Source organism: Rhodnius prolixus, unplaced genomic scaffold (genome assembly GCF_049639745.1).
Source record: "Rhodnius prolixus isolate KJV_2025 unplaced genomic scaffold, Rpr scaffold_6, whole genome shotgun sequence".
Classification (NCBI taxonomy): domain Eukaryota; kingdom Metazoa; phylum Arthropoda; class Insecta; order Hemiptera; family Reduviidae; genus Rhodnius; species Rhodnius prolixus.
Genome location: NW_027411634.1, coordinates 6,788,632 through 6,811,225, shown reverse-complemented (window position 1 = coordinate 6,811,225; position 22,594 = coordinate 6,788,632). Strand labels below are relative to the sequence as shown.

Genomic DNA, 22,594 nt, shown 5'->3' with positions numbered 1-22,594 from the left:
AGAAGTACTGGATGTATTTCCCTGAAAATTAATTTAAAGGGCTCATTTTTCAAAAACCATAGGTATGTTAATGGTGTGTACTTAGCGCAGGAAAAATGTAACCCCAATTTTCAAGTGAACTAGAAAAATGAAAATAATCGAATCAAAAGTGAATGAATATATAATTAAAACGAAATACCAAACTTCTGAGATTTTTTTTGCCGTAAATTTCTGGTCACAAGCCCCTCAGCCCGCCCTTTAAAAAACGTAATATTCTATTACCTATCGCAAGAATTAGTTTTTAAAAAGTGCAAATTTTCAATTTTGATTTTAAGCTAGAAATACTCGACAACAGTTTTAAAGCTATTTGGTACAAAACAATGGTTTTCACACTGGAAACTTTAAAAATCTGACACAAGCAATTCATTTTTAAATTTCCATTATATCAAAATAAAGAATAAATACAATCAAATAAATAATATATTCTTTAATAAAAAATTAAACATTGCTAAAGTTAATATGGATCACATTTATTTAATGTAAACTGCTTTTTTGGTTTTTGGTTTTGAAAAAAGATAATTTTCTTTGATTTTTTTTACATAATGGAATGGTTTATATCTAAGAAATGTTTAATTTGAACGATCTTTTTTTTACTAGTATGAAAATAATAACTCGTGTTATAATGTAATAATGCTGTGTCATTTAATAATTACACTATTTGTTTAAAATATTTAGAAAGTAGTGACTTATTTGAAAAATATATGTCTTTCTGCAATATACACTAGATAATTACAACTCAAATAGATTTTTAGACTTTCTTTTTATATCAATAAAAAATCAAATACAATTTATTTTTGACTTAAAAGGAGTATTTTTCTTCACAATTCGCTGACTATTTAACCTAAAAGAATTGTACTGAATTAATGAAATTTACATCTGAATGTGCACACAACATAAAACAATTTAACTTTCTCTCTCGTGCACAGCGTGTAATTAAAAATAGATAAAATAAAACAAAAAAAAATATATATGTATATATTAAGAATAAAAAAAAACAATATTAAAAGCAGCAACAAAATTAATCAATAAGCTGAATTTTAAAAGTTAAATAGTTACATAGAAGTAGTAATTAGAATGGTTCTTCCCCACTTCCTTCCTTTTTTTAAAACATCGTATTTAGATCTACGGAACTGAATATATTTACTTAACAGTAACAGAACGAAAAAAAATTAGGAATGAGTTTCTTTTTTGTATATGTATAAAACAATTATAATTTCAAAATTATATTAGAATCCTTCTTGATATTGCCTTGAATCTAATCTACTTTGTATCAATTCAAGTTGTCTTTTGGCTTCACATTGTGGGAAGTTTTGTAAATCATAATATTGTGGGGCAAGTTTTAGCAACCACTCAGCTGAAAAAGAAACAATTATAAACTAAATTAAATAACTTATTAACAAATACTAAATATTAAACAAAAATGTTGAAATGGAAATGACAAGCTAAGGTTGTTTTAGATCCGAGAAAAACTTGTAATAAAATTAAAACGTAAAAAGTAGTCCTATTGTTGATATTTTTCTTAAAAACACCAATTCTAACAAATATCCTGCTATTTTTTTCATCTATAGTCTTAGAAAAACAAGCTTGGTGTTTTTTTTTTTAATTAATAGCAATAAAATATGAAAAGTTTCTAAAACATATGATTGGTTTGGGGAACAGATCAACATGACCAAAATTCTGTTACACTTACGCCTAAATATCAAACACTACTTTAGTACCTTTAATTAGTATCTAACCATATATGTACTTACGTTTTACGTCTGTAACAGTTCTGATATAATTTTTGGTAGTTAGTACGAATTCATTGTAAACTACCCATTCTGGTTTATGATCGAGACAAGTAGAAGGATGTAGTTGTACCACTTGATTATCCTTAATTGTCAAATAATGACCAGTTCTTTCTAAATGTGCTACCTATAAAATTAAATTTCAAGCGTCAATATAAAACTAAAAGTGCACTAACCTATTGATCTACCTTGCTTGAAAGTGTATACACAAATAGATCTAGTTTCCCTCACAAACTCCTTCATCTTAGTGTACACGGTAATGGGAAAATGAAAGGATTGGTAATGAGAGAAGCAGATGTCTACCAAAGCAGAGACATAGACAGCACCTTGATAATGAAATTATCAATACAAAATTCGATAATTTACTTTTTAAAATCTAAAACCCACCAAAAAGAAGTAAAATAAGTGGACAACAAGAAGGAAAATTTTTTAATTGATTATACTTAATTGATTTTTAGCCATTTCAGAAAAATAAAAAATAATCGTCAATGTGCAGATTAATAGAACAAAGACAATTTAAATTTAGGTATTTATGCAAAAGGCATGAACTGCAAGGACCTTAGTAACAATTCTAGAGATAATTACTCCCTTTTATACTTATCAAGAACAAAATAAGAAATAAATAACTAAATACCTGCATAAAAAATCCAGTTACTAATGATTTCCTAATATTTATATAATAATCTTTCGACGTGAACTCTGTAGAAGTCCTTTTGAGATTGAATCTGTCCATAATCCTTGACAACTGTTGCCTAACATTATCACCACTCTTCAAAGATCGGTAGTTGACGAAATTATCATAACACCACTGTGGATCTTCAGCATCTACATATTTTTTTAAATTAAAAATTGTAAATAGAAAACATATAATTTTAATTTAGGAATAATGAAAACAAATATCTACTAACTCTGTTTGAATGCATGATAAACGTTGAGCAGAGTCAAGTGGTCGCCATCAATATGTGCAAACCTCATCTTGGCATCGTCAGCCGCTTTCTTCGCTTCATTAGGTCTGACGAAACATTGTGGTACTAGACAAGAGAGACAGAAGGGAGGGCGGCCAAAAGCAGGCGGCGCAACACAGAGCCGCACACACCCACATCTTTAGTTCACACAGTACCAATTACCTACGACAACCCTAACCCTAGTTAGAATCCTGCTCGTTTCTTTCTTTTCTTTAATATTATAAATCTACTTATTGCTTTTCACTTAAGAACTTAATATTTTTTTTTTTTTCATACTTTCAAAGTAGGAAAAATGCTCAGAAGATTAGTGTTATCGTTGAAAACATTTTTTAGCAAAAAGAAAACTATACCAGCTCATTCCGAAGACTTTTTTGCAATAAATACAATGGCTAAAATTAAGTGCGATATTAGTACAGCAGTGAAAGAAAACCTATCATGTTTATAGATTCTTCGGCTCACTTAACCAAACTTTTCTTAGAATTTTTAACTTCCGTATTGCCGCGAAATCAATAATCTTCATCAATAGTACATTACATTGAATCGACTTTTTGAAGGGAAGCTTTTCCCACCTTTATACAGGAACTACCATTAAATGTTTTCGCACGAAACAATGAAATAAAAGTTACTTTTTTTTTAGGGCTATTTTATGAACTGTTGGAAATGCAGTTAGATCAGCAGTGTTGGATATTACAGATTTTATCCTTCGTAGTAAGCACCTTTATTATATCCCTGACAGGATTCAGATTTTCATCCATCCTCAGAGTCTGATGAAAGAAAGTTTCAAACCGGTCAGGGATACGAGAAACATGCGTGCTATAACGTATAATATCAGCGATATTATCCAGCATTGCGGAGCTAACCACATTTGCAACATTGCATGAAGGAGGTCTGTAATTTTTATTTTAACTATGTTTCGAAGGAAAAACGTTTTATGGCAGTATCTGTATGAAAGTGGGACATTTTGCTAGTTTCCTTTAGAAGCAATTAACTAAATGAAATACAAAAGTTTGTGCTTTCTGTGATTTTTCGACAGATTGTAACCCTTACCGCGCAATATTCCAGATCCAACTTTTTTTCATTTGTAATGTATTTGTAGTTGTTTATTCCAGATCCAACTTTTTTTCATTTGTAATGTATTTGTAGTTGTTATAACTTTCCAAACTATTTTTTTGTACATAAGTCATTTGTTAAACAATCTTCTGTGCATAAATTCCATACTTTTTATTAATTATTAGATATAAATAATAAACAAATATAAATATTAATTAATTCTGACCTCCTCTCGGTTCTAAATAATTTCTTAAGTTTGTCTCAAACAAAAGAAAATTCAGAACTACTAACACTTACTTGCTTATTATAGCTCTATTATTGAAACTATTGTAAAGGGTGCGCAAACTTTTTTATTAAACCTGAAATTTGCAAATCTTAGGAAGCGGGATGTTGAAAAATTTAAATTAATTAAGAAAATGTTTTTAATTTATCGTAGGGTCGTTAAGATAACGAAACATTTCCGTTCTTGTTCATGTTAAATTTTATTTTTCTTAACTTTCCTGTATCACATTTCTTAAGATTTGGATAATAATACGTTAGATAATATGTTTGTATATTCGTGGACTCACTTATCTTAAATTTAATTCTTAATTTTTGAATCGTCTGCGATGCGCACCCCATTTTTCACAAACAGCCTAATATAAGAACAATACGTACATCTCACAAAGTGCATAAAATCCCTTCTCTAAGTTATAACGCCAATTTTATCTCACTTATTTCAAAAAGACACTTTATAAGGAGATATTTGTTTACCCTCCAACTTTCAAATTAGGTGTAGATAGAGGCGGAGGCACATACTTCCAATTAACATGTTCTTAACAAATAAAAACTCACACGATAGTCTCGAATAGGAAACTTCCCACCATTCCATGCCCATAAGTACTACATTAAAAATATCTTTTCAACTACTCATATATTTGGGAGAGTATTAAAATAAAGCGATGATTTTACGCTTACAAATATCTCAATTCCAGGAAATAATAAATAAATAATAAATCGTTTTCGTGTTCAAGAGGTAAAAACAATTTATACATTTTATTTATGCCTAATAAATTTCTTAATTCTTACGCACCAGTATTTTAAATTTTATTTTTAAATGAACTCTAAAATACGTACGGTACAATATAAAAGAGTAGCTTCTCCAATCTGGTACTAAAAATTTCAAAAAAGGAGTGTGATCTATAAAACATTAGCCAGACCTAAGTAAAATGTTAATACCGAACAAAAAAATCTGCCAATTCTGGAGAATTCTGAATATGGTTGTTCGACGTTAATAAAGAGAGAGAAAAATAAAAAATTGTTCCCTAGTTTTAGCCCGTAGTTAAAGAATAACGAAGCTACGATAATGTAATCATGAAGGCAATATACTGGCAGACACATAATATTAGATTTAAAGAAAAATACTCGTAACTCAAGATGAAAAATTAGACGCATTGCCTAAATGCACTTTTCCCTCAACTATGCACTGTTCTATGAATATTCCTTAACTATAATTTAGGGAGAATGAAATACTCCGCCAGTTTGCTGTGTTTGGGGGGAAGGGCAGAACTCTTTAATCAAGCTGTTTTCAATCAGCTTTGTTTATACTACATCCAACAGCTGAAAATGGGGGAGAATACTTCTTTAAATAGGTATATTTAAATCTTCAAAGTTGAATAAGCCCTTACAAAAGAAAACTTAAAAGCCAAATAAAAAAAAAATACCAGTCGAGCAAGATTCTACTAGGTAGTCCGCACAGTAATACTGGCCGACCATGATTAGTAATTATAGAAGTAAACTTTTTTGTAATCCGGAAGTTTCTTCTTTTCTTAATTCAAGTATCATGAACTTATTTTATTTTTTGGTATATAGATAAATTTTAAAATAATGATGAATGGGATACGTTTTGATGCGGTGATACAACCGGTTTGGGCTTGTTTAGCGAGTACCTGATAGCATGGCTGTGATGGAAAGTATTTCATTTGAACAGTTGAGTGCACAACTTGTGATGAGTAATTTTGCTAATTGTGGATCTAATGGAAATTCCGCCATTACAGCTCCTAAATCCGTCAGATTACCATCATCGTCCAAGGCGGCTAAATAATTTAATAGTTCCAGTGCTCGCATCAGAGTTTCTGGCGCTGTAAATATTTTTTATTTGTAAGTAAAATATTTAATCAAAATGATACTTGACAAAATCAAAATCAATAAAAATTGCGTCCCTGAGAAATAAAGTTACAGAATTGAAACATACTAGTAAATAAGTTATATTTTATGAATTACAAAAAAAAAAAGTTTCTTCGTATTAATGTGTTACACGTAATTAACTTAAACTGAAGTTGCAGGACTAGAAAAGAACCGATAAAATGCGCGAAACAGTCTTCAATGCTTCGAATGTAAAGATTTTGGTCCGAAGAAGCCAAACAGCATCGTCTAGAATTGTCTAGACTGTCATGACTAAGTAATCTTCGGAATATTGTCGCCTCCTAAGTTTAAGGGAGGATTTCTTTCTTCAGTTATTATCCAGGATGGATTGGGTGCCAGTGGCACTTGAAAGACCTCAAACAATGGGATTACATTATCTTTTCGAAGTTTGTCTGAAATGGCGGTGGGAAGGTTCTAAGGTCAAAAATGCAATATAACAAGAATTGCTAGATATTTTGCTTAGATAAATTAGTTAGTTCCCCTGATTAGTGCGTACGATAGATATTAAGTGGGCAGAGAACAAGTTACTTATAGCAACGTTTTTCCTTGAGCAATAGATAGTTTTAAAAGATCGATCACCTCAATAGTTCCTTGTCCAGTCGAGATGAAGAATGTTCTGTTAACTAAGGACGAATGATTATTAAACTTTTGTACTAGTAATTTATTCCCTCATTGAAATCATTTATAACTTCAGTTAAGTAAACTGGGAAGTTTCAAGCTCGTAACTTTACTCCCCAGACTGGACACAGTTCATGAACTTCTCAATAAAATTTACCTGGTGGATCCATAAAATCAAAATGTACTAAATCATCGATGCCTAATTTTTTTAATTGAAGTACTACTGATCCAAGATTTGAACGAAGAATTTCTGGATAAGTATTATCTTGCATCTCGTTCTTATACGCTTTCTCAGTATATAGCCTTAAAAAAAGAAAAGCTGATGTAAAATACTTGTACGACTTTCAGTTACTTCACATTATGTCACTGACTATTTGTATAAGTGAAATAATTTTAAACAAACCTATTTCATAAATAACGCTAGCGAGAACCTCTACATCTCACTGTCTGAGCCCAGTCACTATTATAGTTAATATACAGCAATGTGTGTAACCATAGAATACTGTCACGGAGGCTGGCAGTGCAATGAAAAGGCTCCAGTCGCCATACTTAAAGCGTTGAAGCGACTTAAATTAAAAATAGTTCTTATTTCCTATTAGTTACTACCTACCTAAAACATTTTCCCGGTCGAGTTCTACCAGCTCGTCCAGCCCTCTGCTGTGCAGAAGCCTTACTAATTGGCGAAACCAGTAATGATTCCACTCTAATTCTAGGATTGTATACCTGTAAAAAAACATTCATTAAAACATATAATTTTGAATTAATATTTATGATTACAATGTTATCACGTTTTATTAATGTGCTCAGAACCCAAATCTTCATGAATTATCAGAGACAAAAAATAAATCATCACTGCACATTAACGTTTACATAAATATTTGCGTTAAAAATTTATGTTGCAGTACAACAAAATCTCCTAGAATCATAGTCATTGTTGTTGCTAATAAATTATTTAAATCTTTAACTTGATATTAAGAAAATGCGAGCGAAGAAGAACTGATAAATAATGCCTCCAAGGTCATTTTGCATCAGCAATAGGAACACATACGTGAAATAAGTTGTAACATACTGTGCCACTCTACAATTGTCGTTTCAGCAAAGTATCATCGTCCGTAATAGAAATAGAATGGTCCGAAGAGGTGAAACGCTTGAATCATAAGACATAAAGGTTGGGATGGTTTCAATCACTAACAGACAAGAAATGAGATGAAAAACTGACTCTAGACAATCACCTAACGACAAATTGCTTCCAGATTAAAGATTTTTACAAGAACCTATTGGTTATCTTGGGGCGGGTGTTGGTCTAGTGGTCAAGAGCGTGGCTTCGTAAGTGGGAGATCCCCAGTTCGAAGCCCGTGGTATTTTTTTTTTTTTTTTGGCGCATCAACAGCTGAGGTCATTAGCGCCCGGAGCTTTTTCCAGTGCACTGCCGGCCTCCGGACAGTGTTCTCTCGTTACAGACAACACTGTCATATTGGTTATCTTTCTGGTTAGTTGAACGAGAAAGGTGTTCTCACACTGGATTCACCACTTGTTTACATCTCTTAATGAAAACTAACATACTCCAAATTTTGCTAGATTTTCTGTTTCGTTACGATACAAAATATAAAAGCTTTTGCCCAAAAAGGTCACTGAAGATTAAATGAGTCCATCATGACAATGACACACCGCAGAAATAGTTTAGAACCCTGGAATTGGCTGGAATTATTGTGACATTTGATTTTTGAGCTGCAGATGATGTTATCCACATTGATTTTCTACGATAAAACCAAAAAATACTAAGCTGTTTACAACCAAACGTTTCCAGCGGTTTAAAGATAATTTGAAGTAAACAAAAATATGCTGCTGCAATGTGACATTACTTGCCACCGTGGAAGCTGAATTTTTACAGTATCGCAACCAACCACCTAGCGGCCTTGACTAGCGCCGGTATTTGAAGAAAAAATTTGACTATCAAGGACTAGTCACGAATGATAAAATTCAAACTTCTACAAGATGTAGTAGTGGATACAGAAGATACGGATTTTTCCATAATGGCTTCACTAAACTACATCACCGTTGAAAGAAGAGAATTCAGTTATACGGCGACCAAGTTAATAAAATGTAAAAATATAATTCAACATGACACTCTGAAGAAACTTTTGTTTCTTATATTAATTCATTCCTATCTGTTGTACGAAATACCCTTGGAGGCGTGTTACTTACAAGTCATTCATCATAAAAAATTAAAAGTACCTTTTGCTTTGCAAATCCTGGATCTATTACAAAAACCACACCATCTATTGTAAGAGAAGTCTCAGCTATATTTGTAGACACTACAACTTTACGTCCAATAGCGCCATTAGGTTTATTTGGAGGTGCCGGTTCAAAAATCCTTTGTTGCAAATTGGGTGGAAGCGTGGAGTACAGAGGGATACACTTTAATTCGCCAACTTCAGGTCCGAGATTATCGATCTCACGCTTGATGCGTTTACAGGCCTCTTCAATTTCCTTAAATAAATAAATAAAATTACAATAATTTTAAGATATATAAAGAAAAATATCCTTCTACAATATACAACTATGCAGAAGTGTTGGAACAGAAACTGCATTTGAAAAAAGAGCCACCATTAGACAAGTCACTGGTTTTTTTCTTTTTCTTAAAATGATTTAAGGCACTTCATCATCTGAGGTTTTTGGCGCCCGGAGTTTTTTCAGCGCACCGCCGGCCCCCGGACAGTGTTCTCTCTTTACAGATAACACTGTCCATCACAGTGCGCTGTAAGAAGCTCCTAGGAAGAGAGAATCTAAGGGCCAGCAGCTGAATTCGAACCCTGGAACTCCGCGTGGGAATCCAATTAGCTAACCAAATAGCTAGTTAATTAAGCTGTCCAGTAGGTCAGTTGAGCAAGAATTGATCGTCAAAAACTGCCCGAAATTGTGTAACGTTAAAAAACACCCAACTTTGACCCTTTTTTTCTATGAAAGATATTCTCTAATTTTCTTTAAAAAATAGGGCATATCCTCGTTAGAAGAGTATTTTTTTTGCAACTCAAGTTTTAGGTTGCGCTGGATTAGTCTACGCAGCGACGGTAACAGAAGAAATAACTAACCGAATTAATATTGTAGCTTCTGCTCTCATCAAAGTAATAACTTTTAGTATCATATAAATCTTAGGATCCTAAACAGGCAGGAGTACAGCACTTCAAGGATGTTTGAACCCCAGTCTAATAAAAGAATATACCAGTACCATTTTACACGTATCGCAATAACAGCTAACAAAGCTAGTTGATGTGCTCACCATTCACTAAAACACCCACACAACTTAATAGGCACTAACATGCTAAAGATAATCACTGTGGATGAGACTGTAGGAGTATAAGTTTTAGGTCATAGTAAATTTTACCTTGTAGATACCTCTCAAATATATAAACATTAAATACCTCTTGACCCGTTAAAAATAGTAAAACATCGCCAGCAATCTCCTCACACATATGAATTTGGATGACAGTCCTTATAGCGGCTTCTAAATAATCCCTCTCAGGCTCTGGTGTATAGAAAATCTCCACAGGATGTGTTCGGCCCGGAACATTCATTAATGGCGCATTGTCAAAGTATTGCTGTAAAAAATATGAAATGCAAAATCAGGAATTACTAATTTTACTTTTAAAATTAAATTAAGCTTATTGAGAAACAATTAATTGAAAAAAAGGAATGACAGGCATAATAAACTCGTCTTTCAACTCTAAGAAATACAAGTAAAAAAAAAGCTCCTTCACTTTTACGACTGAAGTCATATAAATAAATTTTTAGTCATTAGAACCTCATGGCGGGGAGGGGAATACATGGTAAATGAGTTAATGGTAGTACATCGAAGTGCTAATATAACTCATGTAAAAGAGAAACAATTTATTTACAAACCTGAAATTTGCCAGCATCTAAAGTAGCCGACATAATAACCAATTTCAAGTCTGAACGTTGTTTGATTATTTCTTTTAAAACACCCATCAAAATATCTGTAGCTAATGTTCTTTCGTGAGCTTCATCAAGAAGAATTACCTGATAATTTTCTAACATCGGATCAGACATACCTTCTCGTAATAACATACCATCTGTCATATATCTTTAAAAAGAAATATTGTGATCAACAACAGTAAACACAATTAATTTACTTTAGAGCAAAATTAAGTTTTAACCAACTTACTTTAGTACAGTTTTAGCAGATGAACAATCCTCAAATCGTATACTGTATCCAACTTCCTGTCCTAACGACACGTCCATTTCTTCTGAAACTCTCTGAGCAACTGACATTGCAGCTACTCTTCTTGGCTGCGTACAAGCAACACCTTTTTGTCCAACCAACAATGAATACTCTACACACCATTGCGGGATCTGAGTGGTTTTACCAGACCCAGTTTCACCAACAAGTACAATGGATTGATGTTGGTTAAGCAATTCCATGAACTGCGTTCTATATTCGAATACTGGCAGCTGTATCCTTTTTCGATAGAATTCATAATACCTGGGCGTGAATGGTAGACCTGTGAATGGGTTTACACTTCCGGCTGGTTTTGTTTTTGCTACAGGCGCTGGGGCCGTTAGAGCAGCTGGGGTAGTTACGGTTGTGGTGCTCGATCCTGGAGTAACTGATGTGGTACTAAAAATATTAATCTTAAGATTATTATAAGAGATATTAAATAAAAAATAATACTTAGCTACATGTTGCAACTCTTAATTTAGTTTCCCTAACTAAAAACATGATGTCCTACTTTTTCTTTAAAACCAAACTTTTTTTGAATACTATAATACAAAGTGCTAACTTTTTTGGCCTCGATGTGTACTTTCGGTACCTCCTTTTCCAGAAGATGAAGGATTTAATTATATGTTACACTTACAACACCACATTTGTACCGAGATGGGTATAAATTTAAGAAGCTTCAACATAATTCTTCTTTACTCAATTTATTCCTGATATACACTAAATACTTTATGTACACTTCTGATGGGAACAATGGCGTACAATGCGCATGCATCAAGTTATGTTCATAAAAAATATTAAGTTAGACCTAAATTATAGAACTTACCATCTTTTCTTTGCCGTAACATAAGGATCTATGTATTCTATTCTTCGCCTTGACATTTTGTTAAGGACTAAGAATTACCTATTTTCCGAATGCACGAGAACCAAACACTAACTTAGACCAACTTAGTTACTATAATGCCACAGCTGACTATATGAGTGGGTATATTGAAGATAAAATCGTCATTGTTGGAATAAATGTATTTAAACAGAAATGTTTTCATACAGGCAAACTAATTATAATTAATTGTAAGCAAAAAAATATAGAAATTATAAAAGATAAAAGGAATTTAATTCGTTGGTAATGGCACTTAAATACTGAAGAGCCAAACTGCGCTCTTTTGTAGCTATATTGAACTAAGAAATTGTTTAAGTTATCCAATTAAATACAAAGGAAGAAAGAACAGTCAATTACAATTTCAACTTCTGAGTTTTTTTACAAGAAGATTATGGACATCCCCTCTAAAGAAAAAAGTAAATAATTCTTATTATCCAATCAATTTTACTTAAAATGAATATTTAATTTAAGAGCTACATTTATACTCACGGGCTGGTAAACCCATTTACAGGCGAATCTCAAATCACTATGTAATGCAGCATCTGTTTTATCCGGTAAAAGAAAAAAAGAAACGTAAAATTTATTCTATTCTTTATTTTAAAAATTATTAAATATGCTTTTGTCATAAATGATGAGCAAAGAAAACTTTTCCTATGCCCTAAAATCCATTGGTGGCATCTTCAAAGAATTAATAGGTCAAAATAGAAGGCAGCACTTTAAGAGAAAGACGCATTTAATTTAATTAGGACAATTTTGGGGTAAAAATTCCAATTTTGTAACTCTTTTCTGTACTTACCTTTAGACTTGTGGTACCTGTATTTAAAAATTTTGTAATTCAACTTTAGAAAAAGAATTATTTGAACACCTAAACGATTTTCTATTTGATTTTCATTAAATGAATTGGTGAAGTTGTTCATACATATATGTACATACTTATGTATGTACTCGTATACCTTTCCGTAAGATTGTTTCCAAAAAAATTCTTAATTCAAAATCATATCTATTGGTAGGGAAAACCCAGAAAGTGAAGAATTCTATGGCTAGTCAATCAATAATGGTAAGTTTCGGCAACTTTAATAAAAATCTTTCGACCTCATCCAAAAAGTAGCTTAATTCAAGACGCATTCGGCTAGTTAAAATTAGATTCTGCTGCATCTCTATGTACGCTACTTCAGAGTGCTCTTGCTCTCATCTATCTTGATTCTCTTGTACGATTAGATTAGTTGTCTTAAATTAGTCCAAATGTAGTTCCGCTAATGACGTTAAAAATTCTTGCTCAAAAAAGTTGCCTTATTCTAAATATTAGTGCTTCAGCAAAATATTAACCTTACTTGATGGAAGGATCTAAGTGCAAGATACTAATTATCAGTAAGTGCCTTTTAGTTACCTAACACAGAACAATGAGCTTATTCTCTATGCGATGTAGTTTTACAGAGGAAAAATACTGCTAGCGACTTGGGATACTCTCTTTCTTCCAGTGATTATGATGACTCATTATCTCAGGTCTAAATTTTTGTGGTTCTCTCTGCGGACCGTTGTCTTAGAACATCATTCAGTGGTACAGTCCCAGTATTCTTATTTATTCATAGAATGAGTTTAAGAAATAATTCTAAAATTGTCAGGTATCATATATATGTATTCCTTCTGGGAAATTTTGATTTGCTGTTCTCATACAGGATCCAGTAGTATGGTGTATATACCAAAACACATCAGCTCAGATTTTTATTCACGGCTGAGTCAATGCTAGTCACACCAGTTTTGATATTCCTACTGAATGATTATGCTGGGCCGTTTTGTTTTCCAACAAAATAATGATCGACCTTTTTAACAAGAACAGGTAGAAATTTAGCCTTGGTTAGCTTTTACACTTATTTAAAGAAAATAAAAATGCATGTGGGACATAATAGGGCAGAGCTTAGGCGTTCCCACAACCACCAAACAACTTATATGAAGCATTTTTGGGCATATTACTGGGTTTTATTAAATACGAAACATTAATAAACACAAATTACGGAAATAAAATGTATTTTAACAATATATAAAATTACTTTTTTTTTCTTTTTTTTTAACAATTATAAAACTTTTTATGAATGAAAAAATTAGCTAGAATTTAATTTACTGTTATACATTTTTTTTTACAAGACTTTTACTACTTTAAAAACTGATTTTTCTTCGAAAATATTTCTAAATTGTCAGATTTTTTAATTTGTGGTTTTCTACGTTTCTTTTCTGAAACCTCATTTGAAGTTGAAGTATTAAAATCCTTTGAAGAATTTTACTTTCTCTTGTTTGAATATTATTTATTCTTGGGAAAGAAATATTTCACCATTTTCTTGACTGAATAGTAGACTAATTTTACGACTTAATTCTGGCCCTAGACGTCTTCTTGAATTCCCTCCTTTTATAATCTAATAAAGGTTAGCTAGTTAAAGTTTATTTTTTAATTTAGGATTACGGAAATGAAAAAAAAAAAACGTACTTGTATATCTTGTAGTAGTTGTTCTCTTTCTTTCTGGGTGGGAAGCTTCTGATATTTCTGTAAAACAAACTAAAATTATTTTTCAGGAGATGTAGTTACTTTGAGCCAACGCAGCCACACACTAGGCCTAAAACAATGCTGTTGAAGGCAAAAGTCACGTCTCCTCCAAGTCCCGTCGTGATTGGTCATGAGTCTCGGCCCAAGACAAACTAAATGCCCATCTGACAAAATCTGGTCTCATGCATTTCTTACAGGGATAAAAGGCTCAGAAAAAGTCTCTAAGGGGGTTCACCGAGAGAGGCAATTTTTGTTTTCCTGCTTCTATTAATGTTGCAAACGCCAATCATATAAATAAATCTGGCTCTTTAAAGAAAATGCGTAAAAAAAAGACTGTACGATAAATTATGCACATTTTAAAAAAATAGATTATCCTACTAAAAAGAGAAGCGATCGTCACAACAAGTCTCTTTTTGCTGCGGTGCCTGGAAAACAGGGCTCTCACCAGGTTCTTTGCCTAAGCGCCCAAGGTAAAGATTAAATGCTTCATTATTTAAAATATTAGAGACAACTTGTATCTCTTCTACATTAAGATAAAATATTACCCAGTTGAACTGTCGCAAAAAACAGGTTTATGATAAGGAGAAAGATAGCTGGTCATTCACAAAAAAAAAGATTTTAAAGCAATTTCATTACTTTTACCTTTATGGAATTCTATTTACAACATATTCTTTAAAGTCGTAGAAAGAACTTCGTTTTATTCAAATTTAAAAAGCAAAAAATTATCAACGAAATTATCACCCTTTTTAATATTAATGCAAAATTTAATCTACCTGATACAACACAAACGGGCTAGGATAGATTTCAGCAATAGCTTTGGCAATATCCAAAGAAGATTTATTAAACTGCGATAACTGTTGCAGCCATAATCTGTGTAATCCATTAAAGTCTTTATCAACTTTAATACAATCACGAGAATCACCTCGGGCATACCAGCATTTTTCCATATCTCGTTTCTCAATTTCTTTTCTGCAAAAAAATAGAACAGTGTCAAAAATTTACACTTCAGAATTGCATGCTATTAAAAAATTTGTTACTGCTTTACAATTATAATAGCAATCTAGTGATTTTATTAAAATTATGTAGACACATTTCTCACTTTTTATTTCCACTTTTAACTTTTATTTATTTTTTTTAATTTAAGACGCGTAAAAATAAGAGGTCATTGGCAACTAGAGCTTTTTTCCGTGCACTGCTGGCCGTCGAGTAGTGTTCTTTCGTTACACGGTTCACCACTGGTCGTTAAGCTGTAAGAAACTCCTAGAAGAGAAAAGGGCCAGCAGCTAGATTCTAACCCGGTATTCGCTAGGTACAGAACTAATTGTAAACTTTTCTATTTCTAACTAGGTTAGAAACGTTTTTCTTTTTATTTAAATTTTATCACTAGTAGTTGGAAAAATTAAAAAAAAATAGTACAGTAAGATGAATTTCTCTAACCTGTGTGGTGTCTCAGCTATGGCTTTAGTAATTTGTTGAAGTAAAACTGAAATTTCGTGATGATTCTTCAAAAAGCGGACAGAGACTTTTAAAAGAACTTCTAATTCGCAGAGAAGTGTATCAACTTGGATCCTAAAATTTTCAATTTATTTGCTCCTTAAGTTTCATTAGAGTAATTTTACAATATTTCTACTGCGAATTATACTTATTTCTACTCAAAGGCTAATTTAAGAAACATTATTGCAACTGAAAAATAATTTTAAATAAAGTTTTAATAGCACTTTTTTCTAGAATCTTAGGCGAACTGACTAATAAGTACGATTATATAGAAACAATTTCATACCTTGGTATTACAAGTGTTTTTCTTTTTTTTCGTACTCTTTCTTCTTCAGCATTAGTTGAACTTTCATCAACACTCTTTCTTGACGCTTTCCTGATGTTTTATCCTTTTAATTATTGTTTAGAACAGTTTACAGCATTAAAAAAAGCTATATGCAGTTGCTTACCTGCAATATTCTCCATATCCATAAATAGCAAGATATATTCTAAATTCACTATATTTATTTTTTATTTCTCTGAACGTATCAATAAGTGTACAATATTTTACAGAAGTTACCAGTTTATCGTATGGCCAAATGAAGAGTATGTGTTTTTCTTCAGAAATAGTTGCATTTATTCCTGGCTGTTGTAACAGTCTGATTAAGAGATAAGATAAACAGTAAATCGATTAAAATCAAATTATATCTTTACCTCTTCTCGAATCCATGTTACCGAAAATGGTTCTCTTTGTTTTCCGGTTTTGTACTTAAATTCAACATCTTTAAATAATTCCAATGCCTTCGTTACAATATTAGTGGTAGCTATGTCTTCATCCAAAATTACCGTAATGTACTGAAATAAAACATATTAATAACCCCTTGAAGTCGCAAGTATCAAAAGAAATGGCTCAGAAGGTACTAATGAGTTGCCATTTGTTATTAATATCAGAATAAAAGGCTGGTCTTGTTCCCCAAAGCAACACAGCCATAGGAGGCTTCTGTTGCCATTTGTTAGTTTCGATTTAAATTAGGGATTCCCATTAATGTTTTATCGTAAGACAAGGAACAGTTTATCTCAAATTTTGTCTAATCTGCTGATCAAAAAATTCAGGCATTTTACAAAATTCAAGAACAAATAGCAACATTCATGTATTGAGTTTTCATTTTGAAGAATATTAAGTATAGTATTAAGGTAACATTAGTTTTTCTTCTCCGAAGCGCAGAACTTTAATGTATACCCAAGCCCTTCGCTTTACCATACATGCAATACCGTTTGAACTTATTGAAGATAGTGTAAGGCTTTGTCTCTTCTCTAACAGAAATAATTATAATATTATAGTTTTATTAATTCAAAAGTGTGATATATGTAGAGGTCATGGAGTATGCATAACTGAACTGTAACTAACTTTATTTATAAGAAGATTACAATTTGTTTCACTATCTCAATTATTACTATCTTATTTCACATTCATGCAGAACAGCAAAGGAAACAATCAAACTTCCTTCAACGCTATACTAATGTCACTAATAGAAAAAAAAAAGATATCACATTAGTAACTTTGTTAAATTTAAAATCTCGTTTACAACAAAAATGTAAAAATAATTTTGGCTGAAGTTGGTGCATCAATTTCTAAGCCGCGGATTAAAAGAATAGCAAAAGTAGAGGATTTTTTTTCTGGTGGGCTTAACGGCCAATTACCACCCCGGCATTAAGCCGCCCATTACCTTTACAGCCCTTAATAACTGAAAGAGCAAGCTAAGTCTATGTCCTTAAATTCATATATAACTTAAGAACCATCAATTTAATCACCAATATTACTTACTACATGCAATTAAATCAAATGGAGGACAATGAAAAGATTTATATATTTTATATAGGTAATCTTCATAAATACCTTCATACACTGATCTGGTTTAGACTGCCTAATTTTTGCAAGCAGCACAGCTCGATCTGCTTTCTCTTTAGCCTTTTCAGCTTTTTCCTTAGCTTTGATTTCTTTTTCAAGCCTTTTTCTTTCTAAAACTGATTCTGTGACATTCTTAGACGACAAAGAAGTTAATGAATATCAATCCTCTTAAATTAAATACAAAAATATAAAAGTAATCTCTATTTACCAGTTTTCTGCTTTTTTTAGTAAGTTTTGGTGATGGAATTGTATTTATTTTTTCTTCACCATCATCACTATCTGATAAGTATTGATATGGAATATTCTTTGTTAATCCTAGACTCTTACTATTTGGTGATCCTTCTTCTGATTTATCTGAGTACTCACACATTTCGCTAACTTTATTAAAAGTTGTTGGAAATTCAGGAAATGGTGAACTAGGAGGAGATGAACTAATACTTACAATATCTATAGGATCACTCATATTGAACTGTTCACAGATAGGTAAATATATTATAAATAATAATTTTCCAGCGCTTACGTAAAACTAATGTTCATAAAACAAAAAAAAATATTTAAAATTCAAAAATATACATAACCTGTCTATTGACCAACTAGGAAGGTAACATAACATTAGCAACCATTAGTATTGTTACGTTAAATTTTGTGGTAATTTTGGAGTTCAATAAATTGATAATAAAACAGGATAGGTGCTTGGAGTTCCAAGGTAAATTCTAGCTGAGTGCTATTATTTTTAAAAAATTATGAATTTGACACTACCGGTTAATTTCCGCGCATGTGCATTTTTACCTTATCATTGTACTTATTTTACCTTACTTTTTATTGCAGTGTTTGCTAATGTCTGTAGGAGTTGTTTTGTTCTGCGTTATTTAGTGTATTGTTGCGAGTTTTTTTTATTTAATCTTCAAAAGTAAAAGATTCTGAAAAATTTTAAAATCGAATTTAAAATTTCAGTGTGCGATGTCTGAATCAAGACATAATTCTTTTGAAGCTGGTGAAATGCTGCATGCCGAATGTACTACAAATCTTGGAGTGGAATTACCACAGGGACACGGAAAGAAATGGTACAGAAAAGCCGCCCATAGGTATGTATAAGTGTATTAATGTTCTTAATGCTTTGTTTTATGTATATCCATCAAAGAATAAGAAATTTCTACTACAAATATGTTGCTACAAAAGCGTATGTTCCTTAGTCATGGTTAATTTTGTTGTAAATTTTGACAATTTTAAATTATCATAAATTGGAGGAAAAAGAATTAGACTTAATTTAATTGAATAACAGAACTTAAGTTTCCTTTATACCGGCTCTAAAACTCAGAGCGAAATTGCATAAATCTATTTTTATTCTGCAACTTTTGAACTATAAACGATTATAAAGTTTACTTCATGTACTTTTATTTATATTTACATGCAACTATTTGACAGCAATATTTTTTTAAGTGTAGGTTAAAAAAATGTTATTTAAGCAAATTTTCCACTGAATCGTCATCTTGCATTTACTTAATTCTGAGAAATTCGTGAAATTAACTTCATGTCACAAATTGAAACAAATTATCTTAAGGATGCTTTAACCTAAAGATCTGATAGAACATATTGCTGCCCACCTGTTGGGAAGATAATCGTAAACGCATTATAAACATGAAAGCGGCTGATTTTATGGATTTTTTTATCCATCACGCCACGAGTGTTGTTTTTCTTAATTTCGAACATTAAATATTTTTAAACAGTATTTAGAAGTAATATAACTTTTTCTGGACATTTAAGAAATAATTCATTCTTACTTGTGGACCTCTCTCTCTAAAATTAAGTGAAGAAAGTATAATTTTATTTATTATTATTGCGTTTGATGTGTTAAAGTTTTTCGGTAGTTAGTTAGAAAAATATAACATGATCCTACTCGTATTGTTGGAATTTTTCTAGGTTTATTTAGCTGAGTAACTCGTTCCTATTATACAAGTGAATTCATTGCGCACTTGGAACAAAAATATGTAAGGGCAAAACTAACACATCCAATCTGGTTTTGTAGTTATTCCTTTTACTAATCTTTTAGAAAAATGTATTAGTTCGTGCAATAAAGGTTGGAGCCTCGGAGCATCTCTTAAAAATACGATAGCTGAATTTAAGGGTGGTTTTTATTTAAGAGGAAAACCTCTTAAGCGTTGTGAGGATTAAGTGTTGTCTGTAACGAGAGAACACTGTCCGGAGGCCGGCAGTGCACTGGAAAAAGCTCCGGGCGCTAATGACCTCAGCTGTTGATGCGCCCAAAAAAAAAAAATAAAAAAAAATAAAAAAAAAAAAAAAAATAGGAATATGATGGGAGAAGGCACCCAGTGGTGTTAATCCATTATCGTACTCTTACTATACTGTTATCACAGTGTGGATCGCGGGGACATCTTCTCTTCAATCTTCTTGGAGGGTCACCTGGTAATGCGGAAGAAGATAGGGTTAGGATGAGCTGCGGTAGAGGAATGAAAGTTTATGAAACGAGTTTTAGCAAGATCTGTAACGAAAGAGATTTTGAGATCATTATGGATGATGAGCTTAGAAATATAGAATGGAGCGTTAAGTAGTTTTCTTAGTATTTATGACTATGAAGTCTGGATGCGTAGAGAGTTGGAACGTGTAGTCAATCCCCAATACTTCGATGCCATATGAACAAATAGGTCGCAGTAAAAGAAGGTGTAAGAGTCTTTTGTTAAGTTTCGATCGTTTGTCAAGTAATCTGGCGAAAAGTTTGTAGCGTTGGTTAGTTTTTTGTCTTTTCAGTCCAGTATGAGGATTCCATGTCAACCGTTTGTCTAGGTACAGTCCAAGGTAGCGTACTTTGTCCACAGTTGGTACAGGAGTTTGGTTAATTGAAGATGGGAGGTAGGATTTTTCGTGTTAGAGTAAATACTGTATATTTTGATTTCGTAACGTTAGTTTTAATTCGCCATTTGTTAAGCCAGTCTTGTAAGTGGTTAATGTGTGTTTGAAGAGCCACAAAGCGATAGAGTTCTATTTAGTCAAAAATTACTAAAACTAATTCACATTGCAAGATTACCTCATTATGTAAATTGGCAAATCTAACTGTACGCAGCTACTTTATGTATATGTTTAAAGATTTGATCTTTAATCATATTAAGTACGTTTTAATAAAATTAAAGTAAACAACGTGCCTATTATATTTTTATCATTACTACATCCTCTTGTACAGTCTCTCGCCTCCTCTGACATCCCTAACAATCCTACTAGCCGATTGAATCGCCAGCGACTTCCTTGCAGTCTGAAGACCTAAACGTCATTATTCTCCCATCTCTCCTCCTCATATTCTCTTTCTCACAATCACCTCTCTCATATAGAGAGGGCTACCACTGGGTAGTTTCTCTCCTCCTGCTCTTCACCCACCAGTTCATCGTATCTCATATTTACTCATTGAATACATGTAAACAGATGGTAAATTACTAAATAAATAAATTTAAAAAAAAAATTACTACAATTTTTTGTTATTAGTTGTTATTTTATTCTCAATTAATTTTGCAAAATGTTTAGTTTGCATATGCTTTAGAAATATTTTAGAGCGGCTAGAGCAGATCGGTGTGGTGGTACCAAGGGTGTATTCTGGTTAGTGGTGCATACCTGATGCCATTAGTATGCGAACATTCAAACAGTAAGTGATCCCTATTCGGCCTTGTGAGTCCTGCGCGAACGATACAGTTTCTATTACTAATCAGTAGAGAGGCTTTAAAAGACCCTATTTTCCTAATAGAATGGAGCAAAATCTTTTAAAGTCTTTGGAGAGGGGGGCAGTAAAATAATAAATCGATTGGCCGATTGTGCCCTTACTTTACTGTCGCTTCCAACCCACAGTGTTTGTATCTAAACGAAATAAGCAAATGTAATTTTCAGTACTTATAAGAAAAGGTGCTATGATCGCCATATTTCCAATTTTGATTTTACATTGGAAACATCCACTTTGAAGTAATCCACTTAGTTCGAAAAAGTTCAGATTTGAAGTAAGAGACCGTCGTATAGGAGTTCACACTTGATTTTACTCTGGAAAATTTATTTTACGAAGTATAGGGAAAAGAAATCTAATTTGACTTCCTTCTAAGTACAAAAAAAAAAGAAGAAAAATCAAGCAAATTATAAAATAGAGCGATGCTTTTGTGCAGCGTTTCCCAACCTTTATTTGGCTCGCTTACCACTTGGTAGTAGTACGTCATGCTAAATTGTACCGCTTCGTAAAAATGATTGTATTTCGTGAAATTTGTTATTCTGAGTGTGTTATTTTATTATTATCTTTATTTGTACAGAGATACAATGTATCTGTTACATTCTATTAAATTTTCTTTATCTTTTATTGATAATGATTTAGCTTTTCTTTCCTAAATTTTCTTTAAAGAAGGGGTTTGAAATCCAATTACCATTTGTGTTTTTTCAGGTTTTGGAAAATACTCCATGAAAGACAATTTTAATCTTGTTAAAAGTATTTCTTGACACAGACTAACCTTATTCCTGTACATATTAACAACTTTATTGTATAATAATAATAATATGCTTTAATTTTTTTTTTTTTTTTTTTTTATGTCCGCCATTATTGATTATTTTTCGCGTACCACAGGTTGGGAAACGCTGCTTTTGTGAATTGGTCATTTTTTTCATCTTTAAATTATTATTAAGAAATAATTTTTGCTAAAATTGAAATGTTTAAGAAACTTGTAAAAAAAAAAGTCACGTGAGGTATTCAGCAGATATTACTTTTGTCTTGTTTCCTCAATTTTTTACAAGGTATTTATAAATATTTACTTAAAAGTTATGGAAAAGTTAACTAGAATATTATTATTTTTTTCATTGGCAACATCACTTATAAACGCATTACGTCATCTAATAGGTTTTTAGCTGATAGCTTTTGCCCCTACATTATCAACTGATCA

General features: G+C 32.0%; 3 protein-coding genes across 6 annotated transcripts in view; 1 reads left to right on the top strand and 2 right to left on the bottom strand.

Moving 5' to 3' along the window:
- Window positions 1-441: 441 nt before the first annotated feature.
- Dhx15 (DEAH-box helicase 15) lies at window positions 442-11,867 on the bottom strand. Its single transcript, XM_074142383.1, has 12 exons — window positions 11,707-11,867; window positions 10,827-11,279; window positions 10,544-10,745; window positions 10,066-10,242; window positions 8,879-9,133; window positions 7,254-7,366; window positions 6,801-6,946; window positions 5,770-5,961; window positions 2,735-2,857; window positions 2,461-2,651; window positions 1,791-1,953; window positions 442-1,393 (listed from the first exon to the last, which is right to left on the bottom strand). Exons 1-12 carry the CDS (start codon window positions 11,760-11,762, stop codon window positions 1,266-1,268), a joined length of 2,199 nt encoding a protein of 732 aa, XP_073998484.1. The 5' UTR covers window positions 11,763-11,867; the 3' UTR covers window positions 442-1,265.
- A 152-nt stretch (window positions 11,868-12,019) lies between these two features.
- Window positions 12,020-22,594, top strand: part of Nt5b (5' nucleotidase B) — a 57,279-nt gene continuing 46,704 nt past the window's right edge. Inside the window, exons 1-2 of one of the 3 annotated variants that reach the window (XM_074142389.1) lie at window positions 12,020-12,176; window positions 18,633-18,763. In XM_074142389.1, the coding sequence (XP_073998490.1) occupies window positions 18,639-18,763 (125 nt within the window). In that variant the 5' untranslated portion in view covers window positions 12,020-12,176; window positions 18,633-18,638. Of the gene's footprint in view, window positions 12,177-18,253; window positions 18,385-18,503; window positions 18,764-22,594 lie in introns of those variants that run through there. The other 2 variants (XM_074142387.1, XM_074142386.1) reach the window with 2 other exon arrangements.
- On the bottom strand, window positions 13,973-18,398 carry mms4 (Methyl methanesulfonate sensitivity 4). Of its 2 annotated transcripts, XM_074142392.1 has the most exons (10): window positions 18,257-18,398; window positions 17,887-18,147; window positions 17,667-17,810; window positions 16,484-16,624; window positions 16,240-16,415; window positions 16,077-16,166; window positions 15,734-15,865; window positions 15,070-15,265; window positions 14,240-14,296; window positions 13,973-14,168 (listed from the first exon to the last, which is right to left on the bottom strand). In XM_074142392.1, exons 2-10 carry the CDS (start codon window positions 18,139-18,141, stop codon window positions 14,061-14,063), a joined length of 1,299 nt encoding a protein of 432 aa, XP_073998493.1. In that variant the 5' UTR covers window positions 18,142-18,147; window positions 18,257-18,398; the 3' UTR covers window positions 13,973-14,060. The 2 variants fall into 2 exon arrangements, with proteins under 2 accessions (XP_073998493.1, XP_073998492.1); XM_074142391.1 differs by having other exon boundaries at window positions 17,887-18,271.

Bases quoted from the DNA above. Each gene is read 5' to 3' on its own strand.
- Dhx15 (XM_074142383.1), bottom strand. From the start codon at position 11,762: ATGTCAAGGCGAAGAATAGAATACATAGATCCTTATGTTACGGCAAAG. The intron at 10,746-10,826 runs GTAAGTTGGTTA...TTCTTTTTAAAG, and splicing joins TCTGCTAAAACTGTACTAAA to ATATATGACAGATGGTATGT. The intron at 5,962-6,800 runs GTAAATTTTATT...AAATATTTACAG, and splicing joins TGATTTTATGGATCCACCAG to CGCCAGAAACTCTGATGCGA.
- mms4 (XM_074142392.1), bottom strand. From the start codon at position 18,141: ATGAGTGATCCTATAGATATTGTAAGTATTAGTTCATCTCCTCCTAGT. The intron at 16,416-16,483 runs GTAAAGATATAA...CTGTTACAACAG, and splicing joins TAACATGGATTCGAGAAGAG to CCAGGAATAAATGCAACTAT. The intron at 16,167-16,239 runs GTAAGCAACTGC...ATAAAACATCAG, and splicing joins GGATATGGAGAATATTGCAG to GAAAGCGTCAAGAAAGAGTG.